The 25427-nt window shown below is 43.2% G+C and overlaps 2 protein-coding genes across 2 annotated transcripts in view; both read right to left on the reverse strand.

Annotated features, from left to right (window-relative positions):
* Positions 1 to 5019, reverse strand: part of LOC121575286 (S-adenosylhomocysteine hydrolase-like protein 1) — a 96833-nt gene extending 91814 nt beyond the window's left edge. The window contains exon 1 of the mRNA XM_041888275.1: positions 4444 to 5019. Within this exon, the coding sequence (XP_041744209.1) occupies positions 4444 to 4632 (189 nt within the window). The 5' untranslated portion in view covers positions 4633 to 5019. The remainder of the gene's footprint in view (positions 1 to 4443) is intronic.
* A 12119-nt stretch (positions 5020 to 17138) lies between these two features.
* Positions 17139 to 20700, reverse strand: LOC121574619 (nuclear transcription factor Y subunit alpha-like). The gene is made up of 5 exons (XM_041887167.1): positions 20630 to 20700; positions 20372 to 20504; positions 17877 to 17985; positions 17530 to 17663; positions 17139 to 17448 (listed from the first exon to the last, which is right to left on the reverse strand). Exons 1-5 carry the CDS (start codon positions 20698 to 20700, stop codon positions 17203 to 17205), a joined length of 693 nt encoding a protein of 230 aa, XP_041743101.1. The 3' UTR covers positions 17139 to 17202.
* Between the last annotated feature and the right edge of the window lie 4727 nt (positions 20701 to 25427).

Consider the following 25427-nt stretch of genomic DNA (forward strand, 5'->3'; position numbering starts at 1 on the left):
TAGCCATACACCTGTAGACAGTGTCCTTCGCCCCTTGCCTGTCGGGCTCTGTTTTCTGTTAACGACGGCGTGGGTAGGTGTTCGGCAGGCGGTAGCAAAGGACACTGTGTGCTAGCTTAGCCAGCGGGGGTGACACTGTGTGCTAGATAGCTAACTAGCAAGCACACGGTGTCGCTAACTATCAAGCTAGCTAGTACACGGTGTCCCCACAGCCTCCCGCCTGTCCTTCACCTCCGCTTGTCGGGAGGCGGGGGCGACACTGTGTGCTAGATAGCTAATTGGTTTCATGCAGGAACCAATGGGGTGCTCGGGGGGCACCTGCAGGAACGCCCCGAATTGCAAGCTGCAGTTGCACACTATTGAGTAAAAGACACAAAAACGAAACTTAACAGGATGCATAGACATTGCGCACATAGAACAAATCTACCACTTATTACACTTGCTTTTAATGAAAATGACAAATCTATAACTCACATTTCTATGCAAATTTGGTCGGGTCACCCAAAAAGTTATATACACTGCTCAAAAAAATTAAGGGAACACTTAAACAACACAATGTAACTCCAAGTCAATCACACTTCTGTGAAATCAAACTGTCCACTTAGGAAGCAACACTGATTGACAATAAATGTCACATGCTGTTGTGCAAATGGAATAGACAACAGGTGGAAATTATAGGCAATTAGCAAGACACCCCCAATAAAGGACTGGTTTTGCAGGTGGTGACCACAGACCACTTCTCAGTTCCTATGCTTCCTGGCTGATGTTTTGGTCACTTTTGAATGCTGGCGGTGCTTTCACTCTAGTGGTAGCATGAGACGGAGTCTACAACCCACACAAGTGGCTCAGGTAGTGCAGCTCATCCAGGATGGCACATCAATGCGAGCTGTGGCAAGAAGGTTTGCTGTGTCTGTCAGCGTAGTGTCCAGAGCATGGAGGCGCTACCAGGAGACAGGCCAGTACATCAGGAGACGTGGAGGAGGCCGTAGGAGGGCAACAACCCAGCAGCAGGACTGCTACCTCCGCCTTTGTGCAAGGAGGAGCAGGAGGAGCACTGCCAGAGCCCTGCAAAATGACCTCCAGCAGGCCACAAATGTGCATGTGTCTGCTCAAACGGTCAGAAAGACTCCATGAGGGTGGTATGAGGGCCCGACGTCCACAGGTGGGGGTTGTGCTTACAGCCCAACACCGTGCAGGACGTTTGGCATTTGCCAGAGAACACCAAGATTGGCAAATTCGCCACTGGCGCCCTGTGCTCTTCACAGATGAAAGCAGGTTCACACTGAGCACGTGACAGAGTCTGGAGACGCCGTGGAGAACGTTCTGCTGCCTGCAACATCCTCCAGCATGACCGGTTTGGCGGTGGGTCAGTCATGGTGTGGTGTGGGGTGGCATTTCTTTGGGGGGCCGCACAGCCCTCCATGTGCTCGCCAGAGGTAGCCTGACTGCCATTAGGTACAGAGATGAGATCCTCAGACCCCTTGTGAGACCATATGCTGGTGCGGTTGGCCCTGGGTTCCTCCTAATGCAAGACAATGCTAGACCTCATGTGGCTGGAGTGTGTCAGCAGTTCCTGCAAGAGGAAGGCATTGATGCTATGGACTGGCCCGCCCGTTGCCCAGACCTGAATCCAATTGAGCACATCTGGGAGATCATGTCTTGCTCCATCCACCAACGCCACGTTGCACCACAGACTGTCCAGGAGTTGGCGGATGCTTTAGTCCAGGTCTGGGAGGAGATCCCTCAGGAGACCATCCGCCACCTCATCAGGAGCATGCCCAGGCGTTGTAGGGAGGTCATACAGGCACGTGGAGGCCACACACACTACTGAGCCTCATTTTGACTTGTTTTAAGGACATTACATCAAAGTTGGATCAGCCTGTAGTGTGGTTTTCCACTTTAATTTTGAGGGTGACTCCAAATCCAGACCTCCATGGGTTGATAAATTTGATTTCCATTGATAATTTGTGTGATTTTGTTGTCAGCACATTCAACTATGTAAAGAAAAAAGTATTTAATAAAATTATTTCATTCATTCAGATCTAGGATGTGTTATTTTTGTGTTCCCTTTATTTTTTTGAGCAGTGTATATATCACATCTTTAAATGCATACTAGGCCTTACTGTAGCTGGCAGCTTGTAGCCAATAAATCAAATTCTGTTAACACTGTGCCCCACTCTGGTTATGGGCAGTGGCGACCCGTCATTCAGGGAAGGTATTTTGAGCCCCATCTGTTTGTTTTTTTGTTACCTGTTTTGCATGTTATTTTGGCATTAATACGTATTACATATCAGTTTGCAAACAATGTAAAAAAATCCTTGAGTTAATATTGCCACATACAAACACAGTCTCTTTTTTGCTTTCTTGAGTAAGACAGCTTCAAAATGCAGGTGTTTCAGCCTACCTCAGTGCTTTCTGTGGTGGTGGGGCAGCCAGCGGAAAATACGGAGCATAGGCGTTGGTAATGTTCTCTAGTTGCGCCGTGATTGTCTCAGTGTTCTGTCACTCATGGTGACACTACGTCACTGCAAAATCTACAGGGAGAGCTCAAAAATGCAAGCCCCTTGGGTCCTGCCATAGAGTTACATTAGAAGTGCCCATCCAAGAAGGCTCAAGGTCATTGGCCACAGATAAAATGATGTCAAACCACGTTATATCTACCGTAGCTTTGATTGGACTGATCATGTCAACATCATACTCTCAAAATCTTAGCTAGCAAGCTAGACAAGCAGTCATCTTCCTGAATCAAGTTGACAATCTACTGGCAAATCCTTTTCAAACCTTGTTATATGAAGAGAATATATAGATCAAACGTATCGGTGCTCATCGGCCATTGGACATAAACATTACATAACAAGTTGGAAATCGCAAATTCAACAATAAGTGGTTTGGAAGGAATCAGTGGCTAACTGCAAGCATTGCAAAGCAATCATTAGCCTGCTATTCAGTGGAGTGGGTGTGTGGTCCAAGTCTGGGTTTAAGGGTCTCTTTTCCAAGCTTAAAAGGATAAACAATCAACACCATGGGCCAGAAAAGGTTGAATACGTCGGCCATGCTGTCAATCCAGCATGACTTCTGCTGCATTCAAAACAACTCGAAACTGGGAAATCTCAGACTTAAGTGAGTTCAAGACAACTGGGACCTGGAAAAGTAAAACGAACTCCGACTGGGAAAATACGCTTTGAACGGTCATCCAACTCGGAATTCCAAGTCGGGAACTCTGGCCTCTTTCTAGAGCTCTAACCTGAAGATGACTGACATCATGATTCGACCTTGTTTTTTCCGAGTTCCCAGTTGTTTTGAAAGCACCATAAATCCAGAGAATGCCAGACTTTAATGACAAAGTTTGATGACAACATTTGCCCACAGAAAGGACCTTCCTGTTCAAGTGAGCATAGCAAAACAAGGCGAGTCCAAAAATGTATTGTATTCTGCATAAATGATGTAATATGCCAGGGAGATATGTATACTGTAGCTATGAAAGTAATACTAAGTGTAGGTTGTGTAGTAAGCTGTTGGTAGCCCATGTGCCTCACCCTAATAATTTGGTCCCTTTCCCCCTCATAACTTAGCCTACAGTTCTGACTTGGTGGTGCACATGTAGCCTATAGCCTGTTTTAGAGAAATGTAATCATCGAATATTGTAAGAGCTTTGTCTGCTTATATGCCCCCTTTATTTATCCTATGGTTCTGACTTGGTGTACAGGGAGAATACCGTAAGAACGGCCCATGTTCTGAATTCTGTCGCTGTACATTTCAAAAGTGATAAACAAATAGTTATATTGACTACGTCAGTCCTAGCTCGCTCATTACGGTCTTAATCTAAATTACGGATTGCCTCTTATCCGCTCGTCATCCCCTTATGCCATAGTTTGTACATCTCAATTGTCAGTAGAAACCACATTTGTTTAAGCAAGTCAGCCATATCAGCTGTTTTTTTTTAAAGGCAGTAAATGAGACTGAATAAACTCAGACAAGGCTCCGCTGATGGCCAGGTGTAGCAGTGGTAAGGATTCACTCCATTGTGTTGAAAATAAAGTTCTGCTGTTGGGACAGCTTTATGTAGGCCCTAACAGTTTGTGGGCCCCGTTTGTCACCGTTATAGTGCAATTAATGTATTGTGTGTAGTGGCTTTGCTGGCATGCATCTAAAAAAATTAAGTGTTTGCCCCACCAAGATTTACATGCTAAAATCGCCACTGGTTATAGGGATGGGTGACAGACAAAGACCGTAAATTACTGCAACAAGTGTTCACCTGCAATAGTAAATGCATTGAGAATAAATGGTTGGATTTCAGCCGCTACTAACGAAGTCAATTATATCATTGCATTACGCTATGTTTAGATGGGACATCCTGAATGGGATATGATGTGTAGCAAAATAAACACATAAATAGGTAGCTATCTTGAATTGTTCACTAGTTACGTAACTAATGTGTCTTACCTTTTTGACAGGTTTGTGAGTAGGGACCGCACTGAACGCAGCGGAAGACACTGACAGTTCACCCATTGTAATTTCGCTGTTCTTGCTCACTGTCATGACTGAGTATTTTTCCGCCACGTTATCGCTCTCCTTTACTTCTTTGCTGGATTGTTTCAGCTCCAACTTTCCGTCCCCTGGAGTGTCCGACATTCCGATAAATAATGAAAACGTGCAAGAAATTAGTTAGCGCGTGGTAGTAAGTAGTTAGCTACAGAATTCGTGTTGCTGCCCACTGTTCGGTATTTTGAGGAAGAGGTAATTTTTTGTGCAGCTGAAGACTGCAATTCACAAAATTTAGAAAGTGAAATTAACAACCGTTTGGTATATCTGTTTGTAATTTTATCTTTACAGACTAGTGTAGTAATTGCTGTCATAAAACGGCTCGTTGCCTGCGCAGTTCCTTCGCGTGCACCAAGCTGTTGTCTTTTTGCATAGCCGTCACATGAAATTGTGCGCGGTGAGATGGAGCGCGCGAGCCTCCTCCATTCCTTTAATTAAGCACCTAGTAGAGGTTCTAGGGGAGGGGAGTGGAGGAATCCCAACATCACAGATAGAACAATGAGACAGATATTTCACTGCATGTATAAAGCATCCGGTTGGCGTTTCCACTTACTAACAAATATGGTGCTGAGAGGAATTCCAGTGGCCAGCAATGGGAGAAGATGGAGCGAGATCGATTTTGGCCGATATTCTGCTAATTTTCTAATCGATGAAACATTTGATCTCAATACAGTTTTCTGTTTCCAAAATTATAATCTGTTTTGTAGAGTTTACCCTTTGCCAAAAAATTTACAAATTCAGTTATTGCACATGCGCACTTCACAGAGTATGCAAATACATGCTAGAACGTGCCAATAGACTCTCACTAGTTTGTGTTATGCCCACCTCCTTGCTTGTTCTGCCCACTATGATTAATTTGCTCCCATTGGAATCGCTCTGGTCTATCTTGGGTTAGTTATACAAATCTTTGCCAACATCATTCAAAATACACAAAAAAATATACACAAACCATCCCACTCCTTCAGTCACAATTCAAATCACATCCCTACACAGGCTCAGGGGCCTGTGAGGACAGACCATTCATTGACAAGATTCCTTGTAATCCCTCTGCTGTAAAATCCCTGAGTCCCCCAAAAAATGCCTATTTTCTCTGATTTTCTCTGTTTGCGCTGTGTAGTTGATAACCAATGCAATAAACGCTACAAAGTCCACCTTCTTAACATGCAACATGTCAGGATCCCTCGGTTGACAGGCAATATTCTCTGGTGTCTTTACTCCTACTACCATTATTTATTCAACTTCACTTCTTTCTTCCACTCTTCTCACCGCCTCCAGATAGGAGACATGCTGGCCAGCCCTTATTCTTGCCACCTCCCTCTCCGTCACCCTAACAGGGCACTTCAGGAATTTGGACGCATGTTCACCACCACATTTGCAGCATTTAGGCTTAGCTGGCATACGACACTTCTCTCGTCTTCGTACACTTGACACATGGCCAAATAATTTGCATTTATCACACTGCATGGGTTTGGGCACAAAGGCTCTCACAGGGTATCTCATAAAACCCAAATACATGTGAGAAGTGAGCAATTTCTTTAAAAAACAATAGAGTGGATGGAGGGGCTTCCTCACTCCATCCATCATGCGGGTCAGTCGGTGTGCACCAACCACTTGATCCAATTCTTCACGTATATCCTTTGCATTCACTTCTAGCGCAACCCCAGAGATAACACCCTTGATGGGCAACCTGCTTCGAAGATCCTCCCGACACATTCCAATCCGATATCTTCTTGAGGCACAGAGCACGCTCCTAATGTTCCATAAATACACAAAAAAACTAAATAAACCCACTTCTCGCTACTCTCACCAATGCCACCTTACCCAACTCATCCACGATTTTCATAAAGAATACAAACGAATCTCCCAGGTAACTCCATCGATCCAAAACCCTTACTCCAACCAAAAAATAATCAGAACTAGGCTTGGATTTACAAGATTCCACTACCACTTTACTTCTCTTATTTCCTTTTGTATTCGCCGCTGTTATTTGGCCATGTGGGCCAGCAGCATAGCACCTTGCATCCCACTGCTGGCTTACCACTGAAGCTAAGCAGGGTTGGTCCTGGTCGGTTCTTAGATGGGAGACCAGATGCTGCTGGAAGTGGTGTTGGAGGGCCAGTAGCAGGCACTCTTTCCCCTGGTCTAAATAAAGATCCCCAGGGCAGTGATTCGGGGCATTGCCTTGTGTAGGCTGCTGTCTTCGGATAGGATGTTAAACGGGTGTCCTGACTCTCTGTGGTCACTAAAGATCCCATGGCACTTATTGTAAGAGTAAGAGTAAGAGTAAGAGTAAGAGTAAGAGTAAGAGTAGGGTTGTTGACTCTGGTGTCCTGGCTAAATTCCCAATCTGGCCACCTCATCATCCCTAGCTTCCAATTGGCTCATTCATCACCTTGTAACTATTCCCCAGGTCGTTGCTGTAAATGAGAATGTGTTCTCATTCAACTTACCTGGTAAAATAAAACATATCCTTCTCATCTGCACTCAACATGCCATCTGATTCAAACAGAACATCTTCTTCTCGCAGAAAAGACTTGCACCACATGATGATGAATCACATTTCTAGGATCTGCTTGCCATCTCAATGTTGAGTTAGCCCGAATAACGCAATGTTGACTTCAGATCCGTTTTGATTTCATCCAACAACAATACATTATGATAATATATCATCCAGCTCCTCTGTGAAGTGAATTGCAGTAGTCCAAGAGGTTGCTCTAAGCACTGATCCAGGATCAGCTTCCTCTGCTATTCCTTATGGAAGTAAAATGCCAAATTGACCTTACATCAGACCTATGGATTTACAGTAAGATCATGCAGTGTGTACAGTATGTGTACAGTACAGTTCTGGCTATATTAATTCCAAGACAAAATATGTTGGAAGTTGGAAAATGTATTTTCCTGGGCGGCAGGTAGCTTAGTGGGTAAGAGCGTTGTGCCAGTAACCGAAAGATCGCTGGTTCTAATCCCCGAGCCGACTAGGTGAAAAATCTGTTGAGGTGCCCTTAAGCAAGGCACTTAACCCTAATTGCTCCTGTAAGTCGCTCTGGATAAGAGCGTCTGGTAAATGTATTCATTGTATTTTCAGTGGCATTCTTAACACACAAATACAGTACATATGCTAATGCTGTTTCCTTTTATTGCGTCTTATTCATGCAATAAAAAAGTTGCTCAAAAGCATCTACACTCTTACAAGACTGTTACAGCCCAAGATAAAAACTGATGCAGGTAATATTAGGCCTTTGATGATTACCTTTTTCAAATGGAAGAACAAGAAAGATGTTTTAAAAAACAGTCTGAAAAGCCTTAAAGTAACTGATGATGGTTAAACACGTATTATCACGAAACAGAGGACAGAATTTATCTGTACAAAGGAGAAACTGGGAGAAACTACTATTTCATATTTCTAAAGAGCATCAGGAAAGGAAGAGGGTTATCATAACAACCACTTTAGACTTGTGGCCTATAGGGTGGTGTGTTTTTCATCAAGTTCTTGTGTGGCACAGCCAGAGATAAAAGTAACTGATATGAAACATGCAAGTAACGGTTGCTTTGGAAGGAACTAAAGCGCTTTACTGTTACAAGAAACTGATTCATGTTCATGTTAGTTTTTAATCATTTTTTGTTTATTGGACACAGATTTTCCATAATGTAAGTTAAAAAAACTGAATGAACAGGTGTTAGGAGAGAGGTTTACACTACAACATACAAGCACAACAAGACACCACAGTGACACACAGCACAGCACAACAACAAGGAAGCAACACTGGACAAAAACAGCAACATTCCAACATTCTTCAGCTTACAACAAGAGCTCACACAAAGACAAGACACAGTGCGCTCCAAAAGTATTGGAACGTGACACATTTTTTGTTGTTTTGGCTCTGTACTCCAGCACTTTGGATATTAAATTATCCAATGACTGAGGTTAAAGTGCAGACTGTCAGCTTGAATTTTGGGGTATTTTCATCCATATCAGGTGAAACGTTTAGAAGTTACAGTCCTTTTTGTACATAGTCCCCCCATTTTAGGGGACCAAAAGTATTGGGATAAATTCACTTATATGTCTATTAAAAGTAGTCAAAAGTTTAGTATTTGGTCCCATATTCCTAACACGCAATGATTGCATCAAGCTTGTGGGTGCATTTACTGTTTGTTTTGGTTGTGTTTCAGATTATTTTGTGCCCAATAGAAATTAATGGTAAATAATGTTGTGTGTCATTTTGGAGTCACTTTAATGTAAATAAGAATAGAATATGTTTCTAAACACTTCTACATTAATGTGGATGCTACCATGATTATGGATAGTCCTGAATGAATGATGAGTGAGAAAGTTACACATGCACAAATATCATACCCCCAGGTCATCTATAAATCTCTGCTAGGCAAATCCCCGCCTTATTTTAGCTCATTGGTCACCATAGTCACCCCACCCGTAGTATGCGCTCCAGCAGGTATATCTCACTGGTCATCCCCAAAGCCAACACCTCCTTTGGACGCCATTCCTTCCAGTTCTCTGCTGCTAATGACTGGAACAAACTGCAAAAATCTCTGAAGCTGGAAACTCTTATCTCCCTCACTAACTTTAAGCATCAGTTGTCAGAGCAGCTTACCGATCACTGTACCTGTACACAGCCCATCTGTAATTAGCCCACCCAACTACCTCATCCCCATATTGTTATTTATTTTGCTAATTTTCACCCCAGTATCTCTATTTGCACATCATCTTCTGCACATCTATCACTCCAGTGTTAATACTAAATTGTAATTATTTTGCACTATGGCCTATTTATTGCCTTACCTCCATAACTTACTACATTTGCACACACTGTATATAGATTTTCTATTGTGTTATTGACTGTATGTTTTGTTTATCCCATGTGTAACTCTGTGTTGTTGTTTTTTTATCGCACTGCTTTGCTTTATCTTGGCCAGGTCACAGTTGTAATTGAGAACTTGTTCTCAACTGACCTACCTGGTTAAATAAAGGTGAAATAAAATAAAAATAAAATATGCTAACCTCTCGCCATGAAAATAACAGGGGAGGTTAGTGTTATGTTTTTTTAAAGAACCAAACAAACACTTGTTCTCAGTTGAGGCTGACGTTTATCTCACGAGTAGCATCTCAAAATACAATGGAAATAGAACCACCAAATCACCTAGTAATTTCCAATAAAAACATATCAACAAAATAGACTGTCCAATCGATGATAAGAATCATGGATGCTATAGCAATAAGGCCCGAGGGGGTGAGGTATATGGCCAATATACCACGGCTAAGGGCTGTTCTTAGGCACGACGCAAGGTGGAGTGCTAGGACACAGCCCTTAGCCTGTCACGATCGTCGTAGGAGTGAGTAGACCAAGGCGCAGCGTGTGAAACAAACATGACTTTAATTTGTTAAAGTATACCAAACAAAACACGACTCGTGAAGTCCACGGTAAACAAATACCGACACGGAACAAAAACCCACAACACCCAAGGGAACACATACAGTTTAAATATGGCTCCCAATCAGAGACAACCAGCCGACAGCTGACACTCGTTGCCTCTGATTGGGAGTCACACAGGCAAACATAGAAACAGACAACCTAGAACACCCAAACAAAGAAACAGAACACATAGAATGAACACACCCTGGCTCAACATATAGAGTCCCAGAGCCAGGGTGTGACAGTACCCTCAAAGGCGCGGACTGCGACCGCGCCTCAACTAAAGCAAAACAGGGGAGGGCTGGGCGGGCATACCTCCTCGGCGGCGGTTCTGCCTCCGGCCTTGACCACCACCCTCCAATGAACCCCCCATAGCGCCCCTGGTCCAGTCTGGCTCCGCTGGCTGGAGCTGACCTGGACGTAGCAGGAGCGGCTAGCTTCAGCTCCGTTGGGGAGCAATAAAGCGGTACCTGATCTGGCACCGATGACCCAGGCATGGGTTGTGCCGGACTGACGACTCGCACCCCTGGCTTGGTGCGAGTGGCAGGAACGAGCCGGGCTGGCGACGCGCACCGTAGACTTGGTGCGAGTGGCAGGAACAGGCCGGACCGGGCTGGCGACGCGCACCGTAGACTTGGTGCGTGGAGCAGGGACAGGCCGGGCCGGGCTGGCGACGCACCCCGTAGGCTTGGTGCGTGGAGCAGGGACAGGCCGGGCTGGGCTGACGACGCACACCGTAGGCTTGGTGCGTGGAGCAGGGACAGGCCGGGCTGGGCTGGCGACGCACACCGTAGGCTTGGTGCGTGGAGCAGGAACAGGCCGGGCTGGGCTGTCGACGCACACCGTAGGCTTGGTGCGTGGAGCAGGGACAGGCCGGGCAGGGCTGGCGACGCACACCGTAGGCTTGGTGCGTGGAGCAGGAACAGGCCGGGCAGGGCTGGCGACGCACACCGTAGGCTTGGTGCGTGGAGCAGGGACAGGCCGGGCTGGGCTGGCAACGCACACCGTAGGCTTGGTACGTGGAGCAGGAACAGGCCGGGCATGGCTGGCGACGCACACCGTAGGCTTGGTGTGTGGAGCAGGGACAGGCCGGGCTGGGCTGGCGACGCACACCGTAGGCTTGGTGCGTGGAGCAGGAACAGGCCGGGCTGGGCTGTCGACGCACACCGTAGGCTTGGTGCGTGGAGCAGGGACAGGCCGGACTGGGCTGGCGACGCACACCGTAGGCTTGGTGCGTGGAGCAGGGACAGGCCGGACTGGGCTGGCGACGCACACCGTAGGCTTGGTGCGTGGAGCAGGGACAGGCCGGGCTGGGCTGGCGACGCACACCGTAGGCTTGGTGCGTGGAGCAGGAACAGGCCGGACCGTACTGGGAACACACACCACTGGCCTTAAACGGGGATCAGGAACGGGCCGGACCGGACTGGCAATACACCTCAGTACCTCTCGCCGTGCCTCTACAACTTCCTTCCCTCCTCTCGCCAATGGCTCCCGTAACCCGGTGGCCTTCTCTCCTCGTCTCCTATTTCGCCCTGTGGCAGCCTCCTGCTGCCCAGTCGCCCATGCCGTGTGCCCCCCCCCTAAAAAATTATTGGGGGTGCCTCTCGTCCGTCCGACGATGGCACTGCTGACGCCGCTGCTCCTCTCTCGCCAGGGCCTTAATCCTACCCCAAGGTCCCTTGCCCCCGAGCATGTCCTCCCAGGACCACACTTTGCCCACCTGGGCCATCGCCAGCCTCTCCATCTCCTTTCCTGGCGCTTCCTCCCATGTCCAGTCTGCCTGCTCCTGGACACGCTGCTTGGTCCTTTTACGGTGGGTTTTTCTGTCACGATCGTCGTAGGAGTGAGTAGACCAAGGCGCAGCGTGTGAAACAAACATGACTTTAATTTGTTAAAGTATACCAAACAAAACACGACTCGTGAAGTCCACGGTAAACAAATACCGACACGGAACAAAAACCCACAACACCCAAGGTAACACATACAGTTTAAATATGGCTCCCAATCAGAGACAACCAGCCGACAGCTGACACTCGTTGCCTCTGATTGGGAGTCACACAGGCAAACATAGAAACAGACAACCTAGAACACCCAAACAAAGAAACAGAACACATAGAATGAACACACCCTGGCTCAACATATAGAGTCCCAGAGCCAGGGTGTGACATAGCCGTGGTATATTGGCCATATATCACAAACCCCCAAGGTGCCTTATTGCTATTATAAACTGGTTACCAACGTAATTAGAGTAGTACAAATAAATGTTTTGGACACTCAATCATTACGCTATTTTTTATTGGTAAATTTACAAACATATATAATGATAAATAGACTTGAAACTTGTATCTCATTATGGTGTATGGTGAAATAAGTATAGCCAGTTATAATTGTAATGGCTTAGCTGATAATAACAAAAGAAGAACAATATTTACATGGCTCAAAGAGAAGGAATATAATATCTATTGTATACAGGAAACTCATTCAACAATTCGAGATGAAGTAGCGTGGAAAAAAGAATGGGGGGGGGAAATATACTTCTCCCATGGGCAAAGAAATTCAAAAGGGGTGATGATATTAATTAATAGTAATTTCGATCCGAATGTGCAAATTGTCCAAATAGATACGCAAGGTAGATGGATTATTTTAAATATGGTATTGGACCATAAACAGATATGGCTCATTAACCTTTACGGACCAAATAATGATGATCCACAATTCTTTGACAATATATATAATAAATTATCAAGCCTGCAAGCAACTCAAGACAATATTATTATGGTGGGGGATTATAATACTGTTTTAAATAGCTCAATGGACCGAAAAGGAAATCACACCACAAACAATCACCCACATGCTCTTAAGGAAATTGTGAATGTCATGGATACATTAGAACTAGTAGATATATGGAGGCTTAAATATGCTGATCTAGTGAGATATACATGGCGGAGACTGAATCAAGCTAGTCGTCTTGACTTCTTTCTTATCTCATTCTCGTTGGCACCAAAAGTAAAAAAAAGTGTTGATAGGGGACAGAATGCGGTCGGACCATCATATAATAGGCATATACATTACTCTGACTGAATTTCCACGTGGGCGAGGATATTGGAAATTTAATCAAAACCTATTGGATGATAATTTATTTATAATTAGAACAAAGGAATTCATAACTGACTTTTTCCAACATAACATAGGTACAGCGAATCCCCTTATTGTATGGGACACCTTTAAATGTGCCTTTAGAGGCCATACAATTCAGTACTCATCTCGAAAACAAAAGCAATTTAGGTCAAAAGAGTTTATACTAAGAAAGGAAATAGAAAGTCTAACAGAACAGATAGATGGCAATAAAAACTGTAACATAGAGGCTCAGAATAAATTAGAGGAAAAACAAAAAGAAATGGAAAAACTTATTCAAGAAAGATCAAGTGTAATATATTATAAAAATAAAGCAAACTGGATGGAATATGGGGAAAAATGCACAAAATTCTTTTTTAATCTTCAACATAGGAATGCTACCAAAAAGAACTTAATGAAACTGGTTACAATTGATGGAGTCACCCATAATTCACCTAATGATATTTTGAAGGAAGAAACAAAGTACTTTAAGCATATGTTTTCTTTTCAGTCGCCTCCATCTCCTCTAACTGAAGCTAATTGTAGAGATTTTTTTCTATTGATAATGTCAAATTAACAGCCACACAGAAAGACTCATGTGAAGGTGAAATTACAGAGGAGGAACTTCTGGATGCAATTAAAGACTTTAAGTCCGGGAAAACTCCAGGGTTGGATGGCATACCAATCGAGGTATACCAAACCTTTTTGATATACTAAGAGGACCGTTATTAGCATGTTTTAACCACTCCTATGTAAATGGTAGATTATCTGACACTCAAGAAGAAGGTCTGATCTCATTATTACTGAAACAGGATACAAGTGGAAAATATAAAGATCCAGTCCATTTACAAAATTGGAGGCCCCTTACACTTCAGTGTTGTGATGCAAAAATCCTAGCAAAATGTATAGCGCATAGAATTAAAAAGGTATTGTCGGATATTATTCATTCTAATCAGACAGGTTTTTTACATGGAAGATACATTGGAGATAATATAAGGCAAGTATTGGAAACAATAGAACACTATGGAAAATATGGGAAACCAGGCCTGCTATTCATAGCAGACTTCGAAAAGGCATTTGATAAAGTTCGACTGGGATTTATATATAAATGCCTGGAGCATTTCAATTTTGGAGAATCTCTTATAAAATGGGTCAAAATCATGTATAGTAACCCTAGGTGTAAAATAGTAAATAATGGCTATTTCTCAGAAAGTTTTAAACTGTCAAGAGGAGTGAAACAAGGTTGTCCACTATCGGCATATCTATTTATTGTGGCCATCGAGATGTTAGCTATTAAAATCAGATCCAATAATAATATCAGAGGATTAGAAATACAGGGCTTAAAAACAAAGGTGTCATTGTACGCAGATGATTCATGTTTTCTTTTAGATCCACAACTAGAATCCCTCCACAGCCTCATAGAGGATCTAGATACATTTTCTAACCTCTCTGGATTAAAACCAAATTATGACAAATGTACTATATTACGTATTGGCCAAACTCTGACCTAGATGATCTCTCTCTCCCCTCAGATTAACACAGACTATAGGTGTGAGTTTGCTCGCTGTCTGGAGCCCTTACTGCTGCTGGGACAGCGCCGCCCAGCCCCATCACCAGGGCAACTAGTACCGCAGCCCTGTGAGTCTTTTTGGCCTTAAAATATAATCGTTGGCTTGAAAGGCTCTGAAATCTCCCCTCATCTCTGGCTTTCAGTGTATAAGGTTGAATGTAATATTTCAATATCATTCACACATATAAAAGATGAGATATGATAAAAAGTACTATATTACATATTGGATCACTAAAAAATACAAAATTTACATTACCATGTAGTTTACCAATAAAATGGTCTGATGGTGATGTGGATATACTCGGAATACATATCCCAAAGGAAATAAATGATCTCACTTCAATACATTTTAATAGAAAGTTAGCAAAAATAGATAAGATCTTACTACCATGGAAAGGAAAATACCTGTCAATTTGTGGAAAAATCACCCTGATTAACTATTTAGTATTATCCCAGTTTACCTATTTGCTTATGGTCTTGCCTACGCCTAGCAAACAGTTTTTTAAATTATATGAGAAAAAAATATTCAATTTTATTTGGAACGGCAAGCCAGACAAAATTAAAAGAGCATATTTATATAATGAATATGAATTCGGAGGACAGAAATTATTAAATATTAAAGCATTAGACCTATCACTAAAATCTTCAGTCATCCAAAAGTTTTACTTAAATCCGAACTGGTTCTCAAGCAAATTAGTAAGATTGTCTCACCCACTGTTCAAGAAAGGCCTTTTTCCCTTTATTCAGATTACAACCTCTCACTTTCAGTTATTTGAAAAGGAAATAATCTCCCAAATGTCACTATTTCTAAAACAAGCCATAGAAAGTTGGTTGCAATTTCAATGTAATCCTCCAGAAACGACAGAACAAATAATGCAACAAATATTGTGGTTAAATTCAAATATACTAATTGACAAAAAACCTTTATTTTTTGACAGAATGTTTAAAAAAGGTATAATCTTCGTAAATGATATCATCGGTAGGACTGGTGGAGTTATGTCGCACATGCAGCTAACAAAAACATATGGAAATGTCTGCTCTACCCAAAATTACAACCAAATAATTGCAGCCTTACCGCAAAAGTGGAAGAGGAAAGTTGAAGGGGGAGAAAGTAAGGAACTTGTCTGTCGGCCTTGCATTAAAGAACATAATTGGTTAAGGAAAACTGTGATAAATAAAAAAGTATATCAGTTTCACTTAAGGACCAAAGGATTGACAGCCGTCCCATATAGATTGCAAAATAGTTGGGAAGAGATCTTTGACGTACCGATCCCATGGCATAGTGTTTATGAACTGACACGCAAAACGACACCGGATTCAAAAATTAGAATCTTTCAATTTAAATTATTATATAAAATTCTTGCTACCAATAGAATGTTATTTATATGGGGGATACAATCTTCCCAGCTCTGCAGATTTTGCTGTGAAGAGATAGAATCATTAGATCATTTGTTTTGGTTCTGTCCATTTGTAGCTTGTTTTTGGACACAGGTCCAGGAATGGCTAAAGGATTGCAATATTTACCTGGAACTAACCTTGCAGATAGCATTACTGGGTGATCTGAAAAGTCATAGTCAATCAATCAATAATATAATAATACTTTTAGCAAAAATGTTTATTTTTAATTCACAATCTGTAGAAGCAATGAGAATAGAAAGGTTCAGAACTTTTGTAAAACATCACAGTACGGTTGAAATATATATGGCAAATAGAAATCCTATATGGATGGTGTTAAGAGATAGATGGGAGGTATTGAATAGAGTTGAAGGATGGGACTAATAACAAATAACAACAAATAATAACAAAGATAGCTAATAATGTAAGCATACTGTGTCCATAATAAGTATATAGGTTGTATGTTGGGAGCTTTTGGGAAAGAGCACAGTTAGAAAGATATGGCATTTAGAAGCAAACCGGATGGACATCATGAAAATGATCGGAGAGGTTGAGAGTAGAAGAAGTTCAGGAGCAAAAAAATAAATAAATATATATATATATATATATATATATAGAATTATTGTAAAATTAACTCTGTCCATAAGGTGTAGATAGTAAGTATAGACCGGAAGTAGAGGCCTGGGCGTTGTTGTTCACTAATTTACTCCAAGTAGGGAAAGGATGGTGGGGTTGAAAAGTAATAAAGGGGAATATATATATAAAAAATAAAAATAAACATGGGGGATTGGAAGTGATGCAGACAATTACATTGATAGAAGATACAATCTATCTGCAATATTAAGCTGATCCATTCCCCCCCCCAAAAAATAAAAAATAAATAAAAAATAAATAAATAAAAATAAATAAATAAAAAATGTTTTGTCAGACCCATGGTATACGGTCTGATATACCACAGCTTTCAGCCAATCAGCATTCAGGGCTCGAACCACCCAGTTTATAATAAACAATCAATGCTGAAGACAACACAACAGTAAGCATTTTTGGTGGGGTATGATATTTGTGCATCTGTAACTTTCTTACTCATCATTATTCACCATTAATTCAGGACTATCTGTAATCATGGTAGCATCCACATTAATGTAGAAGGGTTTAGAAACATTTTATATTCTTAAAGCTGACAGTCTGCACACATTTACTCATGCTCACACACACACTCACCCTCCTCTCCTTGGGGATCTTTCCCTCTGCCTCCAGCTTGGCACGGGCCTGCAGTCTCTTCAGGATGCGGTGATACTGCTTAGCGTTGACGTACAGAGGCTCCTCCTCCAGCATCTCCGTCGCTGGTAGGGGGATATGCTGCATGGTGGGCAGAGTGCCACCGCCACCCGGAACCATCTAACACACATACACGGGTCAGACTGATGCATTGCAAACACACATGCATGCCGACAGGTCTGTATTAATCTCATGATGAACCTTGACTGTGTTTACCATGTTCCCAGGCAGTGTGACGGTCACTGTGCCCTGACCCCTATTGGTTGTGTTGCTGTTGTTGCCTGCCTGTACGATCTGAGCGCCAGCCAGACTAGAGGCAGGGATGGTGATCATCTCTGGGGGAACCGCACAAGGATTGAGTTAGTATAAGTTATCATATGTTAGTGCTCCAGAACCGTGGAGTGTGAACCAGTTTGCATACAGCCACACAAAACTGTCTCTGTTCTAAATCGGCTGATAATCAAAAGGAGGGGACAATATCCAGCCCACTCTGCTAATCATCCATCAATACACTGTAGGGATCCCAGTTATGAGTGTGAATTAGTTACCTTGCTGTAGAATGTAGACATCAGCATTGACTGACTGGTACACAATCGTCTGGCTGTCTGCAGTCAGGGCCACTTGCTGCCCCGGCTGCAATATAATCTGCTGCTGGCCCTGAGAAACAAACATCAATATTCATTACCACTCAGTTACAGTAAATTCGGAAAGTATTCAGACCCCTTGACTTTTTCCACATTTTGTTACGTTACAGCCTTATTCTAAAATGGATTCAATTGTTTTTTTCCCTCATCAATCTACAAACAATACCCCATAATGTCACGCCCTGACATTGAGATCTCTAGTTGGGTTGGTCAGGGTGTGAAATCAAATTTATATATTTATATGTTGGCCGGGTGTGGTTCCCAATCAGAGGCAGCTGTCGGTCGTTGTCTCTGATTGGGGATCATACTTAGGCAGCCATGTTGCCTACTTTAGTTGTGGGATCTTGTTTCGGTTTAGCTTGTTTGATGTTTAGCCTCTTGAACTTCACGTTCTATTGGATTTTGCTATTTTGTCGGTGTTTATTAAAATAAACGACTATGTACGCATACCACGCTGCACCTTGGTCCGATCCTTTACACAATGAACGTGACACATAATGACAAAGCAAAAACTGGTTTTTAGAAATTTTTGCAAATGTCTTAAAAATACAAAGCTGAAATATTACATTTACATAAGTATTCAGACCCTTTACTCAGTACTTTGTTGACGCACCTTTGGCAGCGATTATAGCCTTGAGTCTTCTTGGGTATGATGCTACAAGCTTGGCACACCTGTATTTGGGGAGTTTCTCCCATTCTTCTCTGCAGATCCTCTCAAGCTCTGTCAGGTTGGATGGGGAGCGTCGCTGCACAGCTATTTTCAGGTCTCTCCAGAGATGTTGGATCGGGTTCAAGTCCGGGCTCTGGCTGGGCCACTCAAGGACATTCAGAGACTTGTCCCGAAGCCACTCCTGCGTTGTCTTGGCTGTGTACTTAGGGTCGTTGTCCTGTTGGAAGGTGAACCTTCGCCCCAGTCTGAGGTCCTGAGCGCTCTGGAGCAGGTTTTCATCAAGGATCTCTCTGTACTTTGGTCCGTTCATCTTTCCCTCGATCCTGACTAGTCTCCCTGCCGCTGAAAAACATCCACACAGCAATGATGCTGCCACCACCATGCTTCACCGTAGGGATGGTGCCAGGTTTCCTCCAGATGTGACGCTTGGCATTCAGGCCAAAGAGTTCAATCTTGGTTTCATCAGACCAGAGAATCTTGTTTCTCATGGTCTGAGAGTCTTTAAGTGCCTTTTGGCAAACTGCCTTTTACTAAGGAGTGGCTTCCGTCTGGCCAATCTACCATAAAGGCCTGATTGGTGGAGTGCTGCAGAGATGGTTGTCCTGGAAGATTCTCCCATCTCCACAGAGGAACTCTGGAGCTCCTTCAGAGTGACCATAGGGTTCTTGGTCACCTCCCTGACCAAAGCCCTTCTCCCCTGATTGCTCAGTTTGGCTGGGCGGCCAGCTCTAGGAAGAGTCTTGATGGTTCCAAACTTCTTCCATTTAAGAATGATGGAGGCCACTGTGTTCTTGGTGAACTTCAATGCTGCAGACATTTTTTGGTGTCCTTCCCCAGATCTGTGCCTTGACACAATCCTGTCTCGGAGCTCTACAGACAATTCCTTCGACCTCATGGCTTGGTTTTTGCGCTGACATGCACTGTGAACTGTGGGACCTTATATAGACAGGTGTGTGCCTTTCCAAATCATGTCCAATCAATTGAATTTACCACAGGTGGACTCCAATCAAGTTGTAGAAACATCTCAAGGATGATCAACGGAAACAGGATGTACCTGAGCTCAATTTCGCGTCTCATAGCAAAGGGTCTGAATACTTATGTAAATAAGCTATTACTGTTTTTTATTTTTAATACATTTGCTAACATTTCTAAAAACCTTTTTTGCTTTGTCATTATGGGGTATTGTGTGTAGATTGAGGAGGAAAAATATTTATTTAATCCATTTTAGAATAAGGCTGTAAGGTAACAAAATGTGGAAAAAGTCAAGGGGTCTGAATACTTTCCGAATGCACTGTAACTGGGTGGTAATGAATATTGATGTTTGTTTCTCAGGGCCAGCAGCAGATTATATTGCAGCCGGGGCAGCAAGTGGCTCAGACTGCAGACAGCCAGACCATTGTGTACCAGTCAGTCAACGCTGATGGCTACATTCTACAGCAAGGTAACTAATTCACACTCATAACTGGGATCCCTACAGTGTCTTGATGGATGATTAGCAGAGTGGGCTGGATATTGTCCCCTCCTTTTGATTATCAGCCGATTTAGAACAGAGCCAGTGATGTGTGGCTGTATGCAAACCGAATGCACTGTATACACCACATGATGTCCATCATTTGTTTTATGGATTACAGCTATTTACATAATTAATTACAAATGGGCTTAGAGTCTCAACGTCTACCGTACACAGACCTTTTCTAAACAGTGGAAATGTGTGTGTGTGTGTATATACCTGGTTCTGTCCTGTGGTCACTGCAGTTTGGGGCTGCTGAATGATGAACTGCTGGGTCTGGCCTTGCTGACCCTGGACCTGTAGAGTCTGTCCCCTCTGGAACTGGATCTGACCCGGCTGTACCAGCTGGAATCTACAGCAGAGAGTAGGACACAGTCTTAATCAGCTCGTCTGCTTTATCGGTAATATCTGGTTAGAGAGGCATTTTTGCTAGGTTTCAGATAGGTGTGGTGTACAGTTGTACTACAGTTCACTCACCTGCTATAGCCCCTGAGTTCCAGACATGGGCACCTGCATGATGATCTGCCCCTGCTATATAGGTAAATCATAAACCCAGCAAGGAGAGCATTTTATGCTCAGAATATTGTAGTAGGTCACAAAATACACACATCTATTAGGTTTCATGACTTGATTGTGCTTTAATTGCACCACCTGTTGGACAAAGCGAGAATAACACAAATCTGATAATCTCAGACTGAAGACAGTGCAGACAGCAAGATGGATATTGGAGAATGACATGCATGGAGTTTTGCAGCCTGGCTGACAGCAACTCATGACGAGTCGACGACACTAAGATCACAGGCAGCTGTAGTCAGAAACGTTGACATGCATCCGTACACAACAGTGTAGCATTGAGGCCCAGCGGCTAGGGGATATAATGAGAGGACATGCAAGAAGACAAACTTGGTAGAAGGGGCAGGGACATGGTAGGGGCTCGGAGGTCCCACCACTACGCTGGCCTCTCCTTAAAAAACGCTCCTTAGCTCTTGGAGTCCCATGCCACAAAGTTAGAAACACAGAATCATCTAGAATATGATGTGTGTTAAGATTTGCCTTCACTGGAACTAAGGAGCCCGAACCATGAAAAACTGCCCCAGGCCATTATTCCTCCTACACCAAACTTTACAGTTGGCACTATGCATTCGGGCAGCTAGAGTTCTCCTGGCATCCGCCAAACCCAGATTTGTCAGTTCGGACTGCCAGAGGGTGCAGCGTGATTCATCACTCCAAAGAACGTGTTTCCACTGCTCCAGAGTCCAATGGCGGCGAGCTTTACACCACTCCAGCCGACGCTTGGCATGGCGCATGGTGATCTTAAGACTTGTGTGCGGCTGCTCGGCCATGGAAACCAATTTCATGAAGCTCCCGACGAGCAGTTCTTGTGCTAACGCTGCTTCCAGATGCAGTTTGGAACTCTGTAGTGAGTGTTGCAACCGAGGACAGACTATTTTTAAGCGCAGCGCGCTTCAGCACTCGGTGATCCCGTTCTGTGAGCTAATGTGGTTTACCACTTCGCGGCTTAGCCGTTGTTGTTCCTAGACGTTTCCATTTCACAATAACAGCACTTACAGTTGACCGGTGCAGCTCTAGCAGGGCAGAAATTTGACTAGCTGACTTGTTGGAAAGGTGGCATCCTATGATGGTGCCACGTTGAAAGTCACTGAGGTCTTCATAAGGCCATTCTCCTGCCAGTGTTTGTCTATGGAGATCGCATGGCTGTGTGCTCGATTTTATACACCTGTCAGCAACGGGTGTGGCTGAAATAAACAAATCCACTAATTGGAATGGGTGAAACTACAACCTAGCCCAAACACATGGAATTAACATTCTCACGTACAGTACAAGTCAAAAGTTTGGACACACCTACTTATTCCAGGGTTTTTCTTTATTTTTACTATTTTCTAATTTGTAGAATAATAGTGAAGACATCAAAACTATGAAGTAACACATATGGAATCATGTAGTAACCAAAAAAGTGTTAAACAAATCAGAATATATTTTATATTTGAGATTCTTCAAAGTAGCCACCCTGCCTTGATGACAGCTTTGCACACTCTTGGCATTCTCTCAACCAGCTTCATGAGGTAGTTGCCTGGAATGCATTTCAATTAACAGGTGTGCCTTGTTAAAAAGTTAATTTGTGGAATATATTTCCTTCTAAATGCGTTTGAGCCAATCAGTTGTGTTGTGACAAGGTAGGGGTGGTATACAGAAGATAGCCCTATTTGGTAAAAGACCAAGTCCATATTATGGCAAGAACAGCTCAAATAAGCAAAGAGAAACGACAGTCCATCATTACTTTAAGATATGAAGGTCAGTCAATACGGAAAGTTTCAAGAACTTTGAAAGTTTCTTCAAGTGCAGTCGCAAAAACAATCAAGCGCTATGATGAAACTGGCTCTCATGAAGACCGCCACAGGAAGGAAGACCCAGAGTTACCTCTGCTGCAGAGGATACGTTTATTAGAGTAACCAGCCTCAGAAATCGGCAAGTAACTGCACCTCAGATGGCAGCCCAAATAAATACTTCAGAGTTCAAGTAACAGACACATCTCAACATCAACTGTTCAGAGGAGACTGCGTGAATCAGGCCTTCATGGTTGAATTGCTGCAAAGAAACCACTACTAAAGGACACCAATAAGAAGAAGAGACTTTGCTTGGGCAAAGAAACACGAGCAATGGACATTAGACCGGTGGAAATCTGTCCTTTGGTCTGATGAGTCCAAATTTGATATTTTTGGTTCCAACCGCCGTGTCTTTGTGAGACGCAGAGTAGGTGAACGGATGATCTCCGCATGTGTGGTTCCCACCGTGAAGCATGGAGGAGGAGGTGTTATGGTGTGGGGGTGCTTTGCTGGTGACATTGTCTGTGATTTATTTAGAATTCAAGGCACACTTAACCAGCATGGCTACCAAAGCATTCTGCAGTGATTCACCATCCCATCTGGTTCACACTTAGTGGGACTATCATTTGTTTTTCAACAGGACAATGACCCAAAACACACCTCCAGGCTGTGTAAGGGCTATTTGACCAAGAAGGAGAGTGATGGAGTGTTGCATCAGACGACTTGGCCTCCACAATCACCCGACCTCAACCCAATTGAGATGGTTTGGGATGAGTTGGACTGCAGAGTGAAGGAAAAGCAGCCAACAAGTGTTCAGCATATGTGGGAACTCCTTCAAGACTGTTGGAAAAGCATTCCAGGTGAAGCTGGTTGAGAGAATGCCAAGAGTGTGCAAAGCTGTCATCAAGGCAAAGGGTGGCTATTTTAAGATTCTCAAATATAAAATATACTTTGATTTGTTTAACACTTTTTTGTTTACTACATGATTCCATATGTGTTATTTCATAGTTTTGATGTCTTCACTATTATTTTACAATGTAAAAAATAGTAAAAATAAAGAAAAACCCTTGAATGAGTAGGTGTGTCCAAACTTTTGACTGGTAGTGATTGGAAGTGATGCAGACAATGACACTGATGGAAGCTACAATCTATCTGCAATATTAAAGCTGATCTACCCCCTAAAAAATAAAAAATACCAAGTTCAATCGAGTACAGGCTTAACTGAATGACAACAGAGACAGAATACAATATGAAATTGTATTGAATAGTTTGGGGTAGGCCTCGTCGGCTCGGAGAGCCAGATGCTGATGACAGGTTGCCCTATGCTGGGCAGCTGGCATCTAACCTGGTTGTCTGGGTCTTAACTGAAAGGAAAAACCAGCAGACACTAGGCCCTCCATGGAATGAGTTTGACACCCCTGCAATGTGGATTTGAGTTTACTCAGCTAGCTTTGACCTGAGGGGTATCCAATGAAGCAAGATAGATCTACTCTGGGTTTTCTAAAGCTAACCAGCTTCAGTTAGCCTCACATTCCAGCTCAGTCTTCATCTGTACTACCACAGTGGATATTGCTCGTTCGCCTGCCGCTAACTCTAGCAGACTTGTAACTGCACGTGCCAGTCGAATGCGGAACTCTTCATTGAGACAATGCTGAGGCTTCTTCTTAGCATTCATAGCAATGGTTATCAACTGTACTGCAGAGATGGAACCTAAATCACAGAAAATAGATGTTCTGGTGGCAGCTGCAGAGAAGTATTTGGGTATACGAGATTTGACTTCAGAAGAGTTACAAGGTGTGTTGAGGGGTGGTGTCCCCGTAAGGGCAGGCCCTGGCCGTTATGCCACCCTAGGCAACAAACAAAAAAAGCCACCCCTACAAGAATAGTCCCAGTAAGCAAAATGACGTTGAACAGACATGGAAGTTAGGTTCAATTTAGGTTCTGAATGAAACGTAAAAATATGTATTTTCCAGACATTGATATCAGGTTCATTTTCGGTTCTGAATGAAAATTGAATTTTTACGATATAGCCAATTTTGACTTTGTGGCTGTGGTACCTAGTGGAAACCCCATACATCTCAGGGTGGAACCAATCCCGTCAGCCAACATATCCTGTCATCCCAATATCCATGTCCACAGATTATATTAAAGAAAATGTGAAGGGAGGCAGAGTGATTGAGGCCAAAAGGTTGATCAGTAGGAAAGAGGGTCAAAGAAGTGATTATGGTGAATGTGGAAGCAATGTAAAGGTTAAGTGCTGTAATTGTGGGGGAGAACACAGTGCAGCATTTGGTGGATGCCAGGTACAGAGAGAGCCTAGAGAGGCTCAGAGATATAGTATTAGTTATGATGTATCGTATGCAGAGGCCGTAAAACAGATTGGTAGAACTACAGTGCGGACTGATGGAGCTTACATGGATGTCCCTGTAGTAAGTGGACCTACTGTCAGGGCTGGTGCTTCTGATGGTCCTGGCATTGTTTCGAGGCCTGTTCAGAAATCTTGTGCTCATGAATGTGTGGTGTCAAAGGACACTTTGATAATGAATCAAGTTGACTTCATAGCGTTTATTGGTAAGGTAATCAATACGACTCAGGTTGTGGAAACCAGAAATGCCAGGTTGAAGTTTATTGTGGCGAAGGCAAAAGCGATATTGGGTGTAACAGATACTGTTGAAATGATTGTTGACATGCTGAACAATCCTAAGGGTGGAATGTTTCAGCATGATATAGATCAAGTTTAATGGGGTTTGGGGGGAGGGTGTGGTAGAAGTTAGGGATTTATTTTGTTTTTAATTTTCATGTAGTACAGAATCGGGCAGATCAATGATTGATCGTACATTCCAGCACAGTAGGTGGCGGCATGCACTAAAACGATTGTTTGCGGACCGCCATGATATCATAGAAGAAGAAGAAGAAGAAGACGAAGGACA

This window comes from Coregonus clupeaformis, chromosome 10, assembly GCF_020615455.1.
Source record: "Coregonus clupeaformis isolate EN_2021a chromosome 10, ASM2061545v1, whole genome shotgun sequence".
In the NCBI taxonomy this organism is placed as follows: Eukaryota; Metazoa; Chordata; class Actinopteri; order Salmoniformes; family Salmonidae; genus Coregonus; species Coregonus clupeaformis.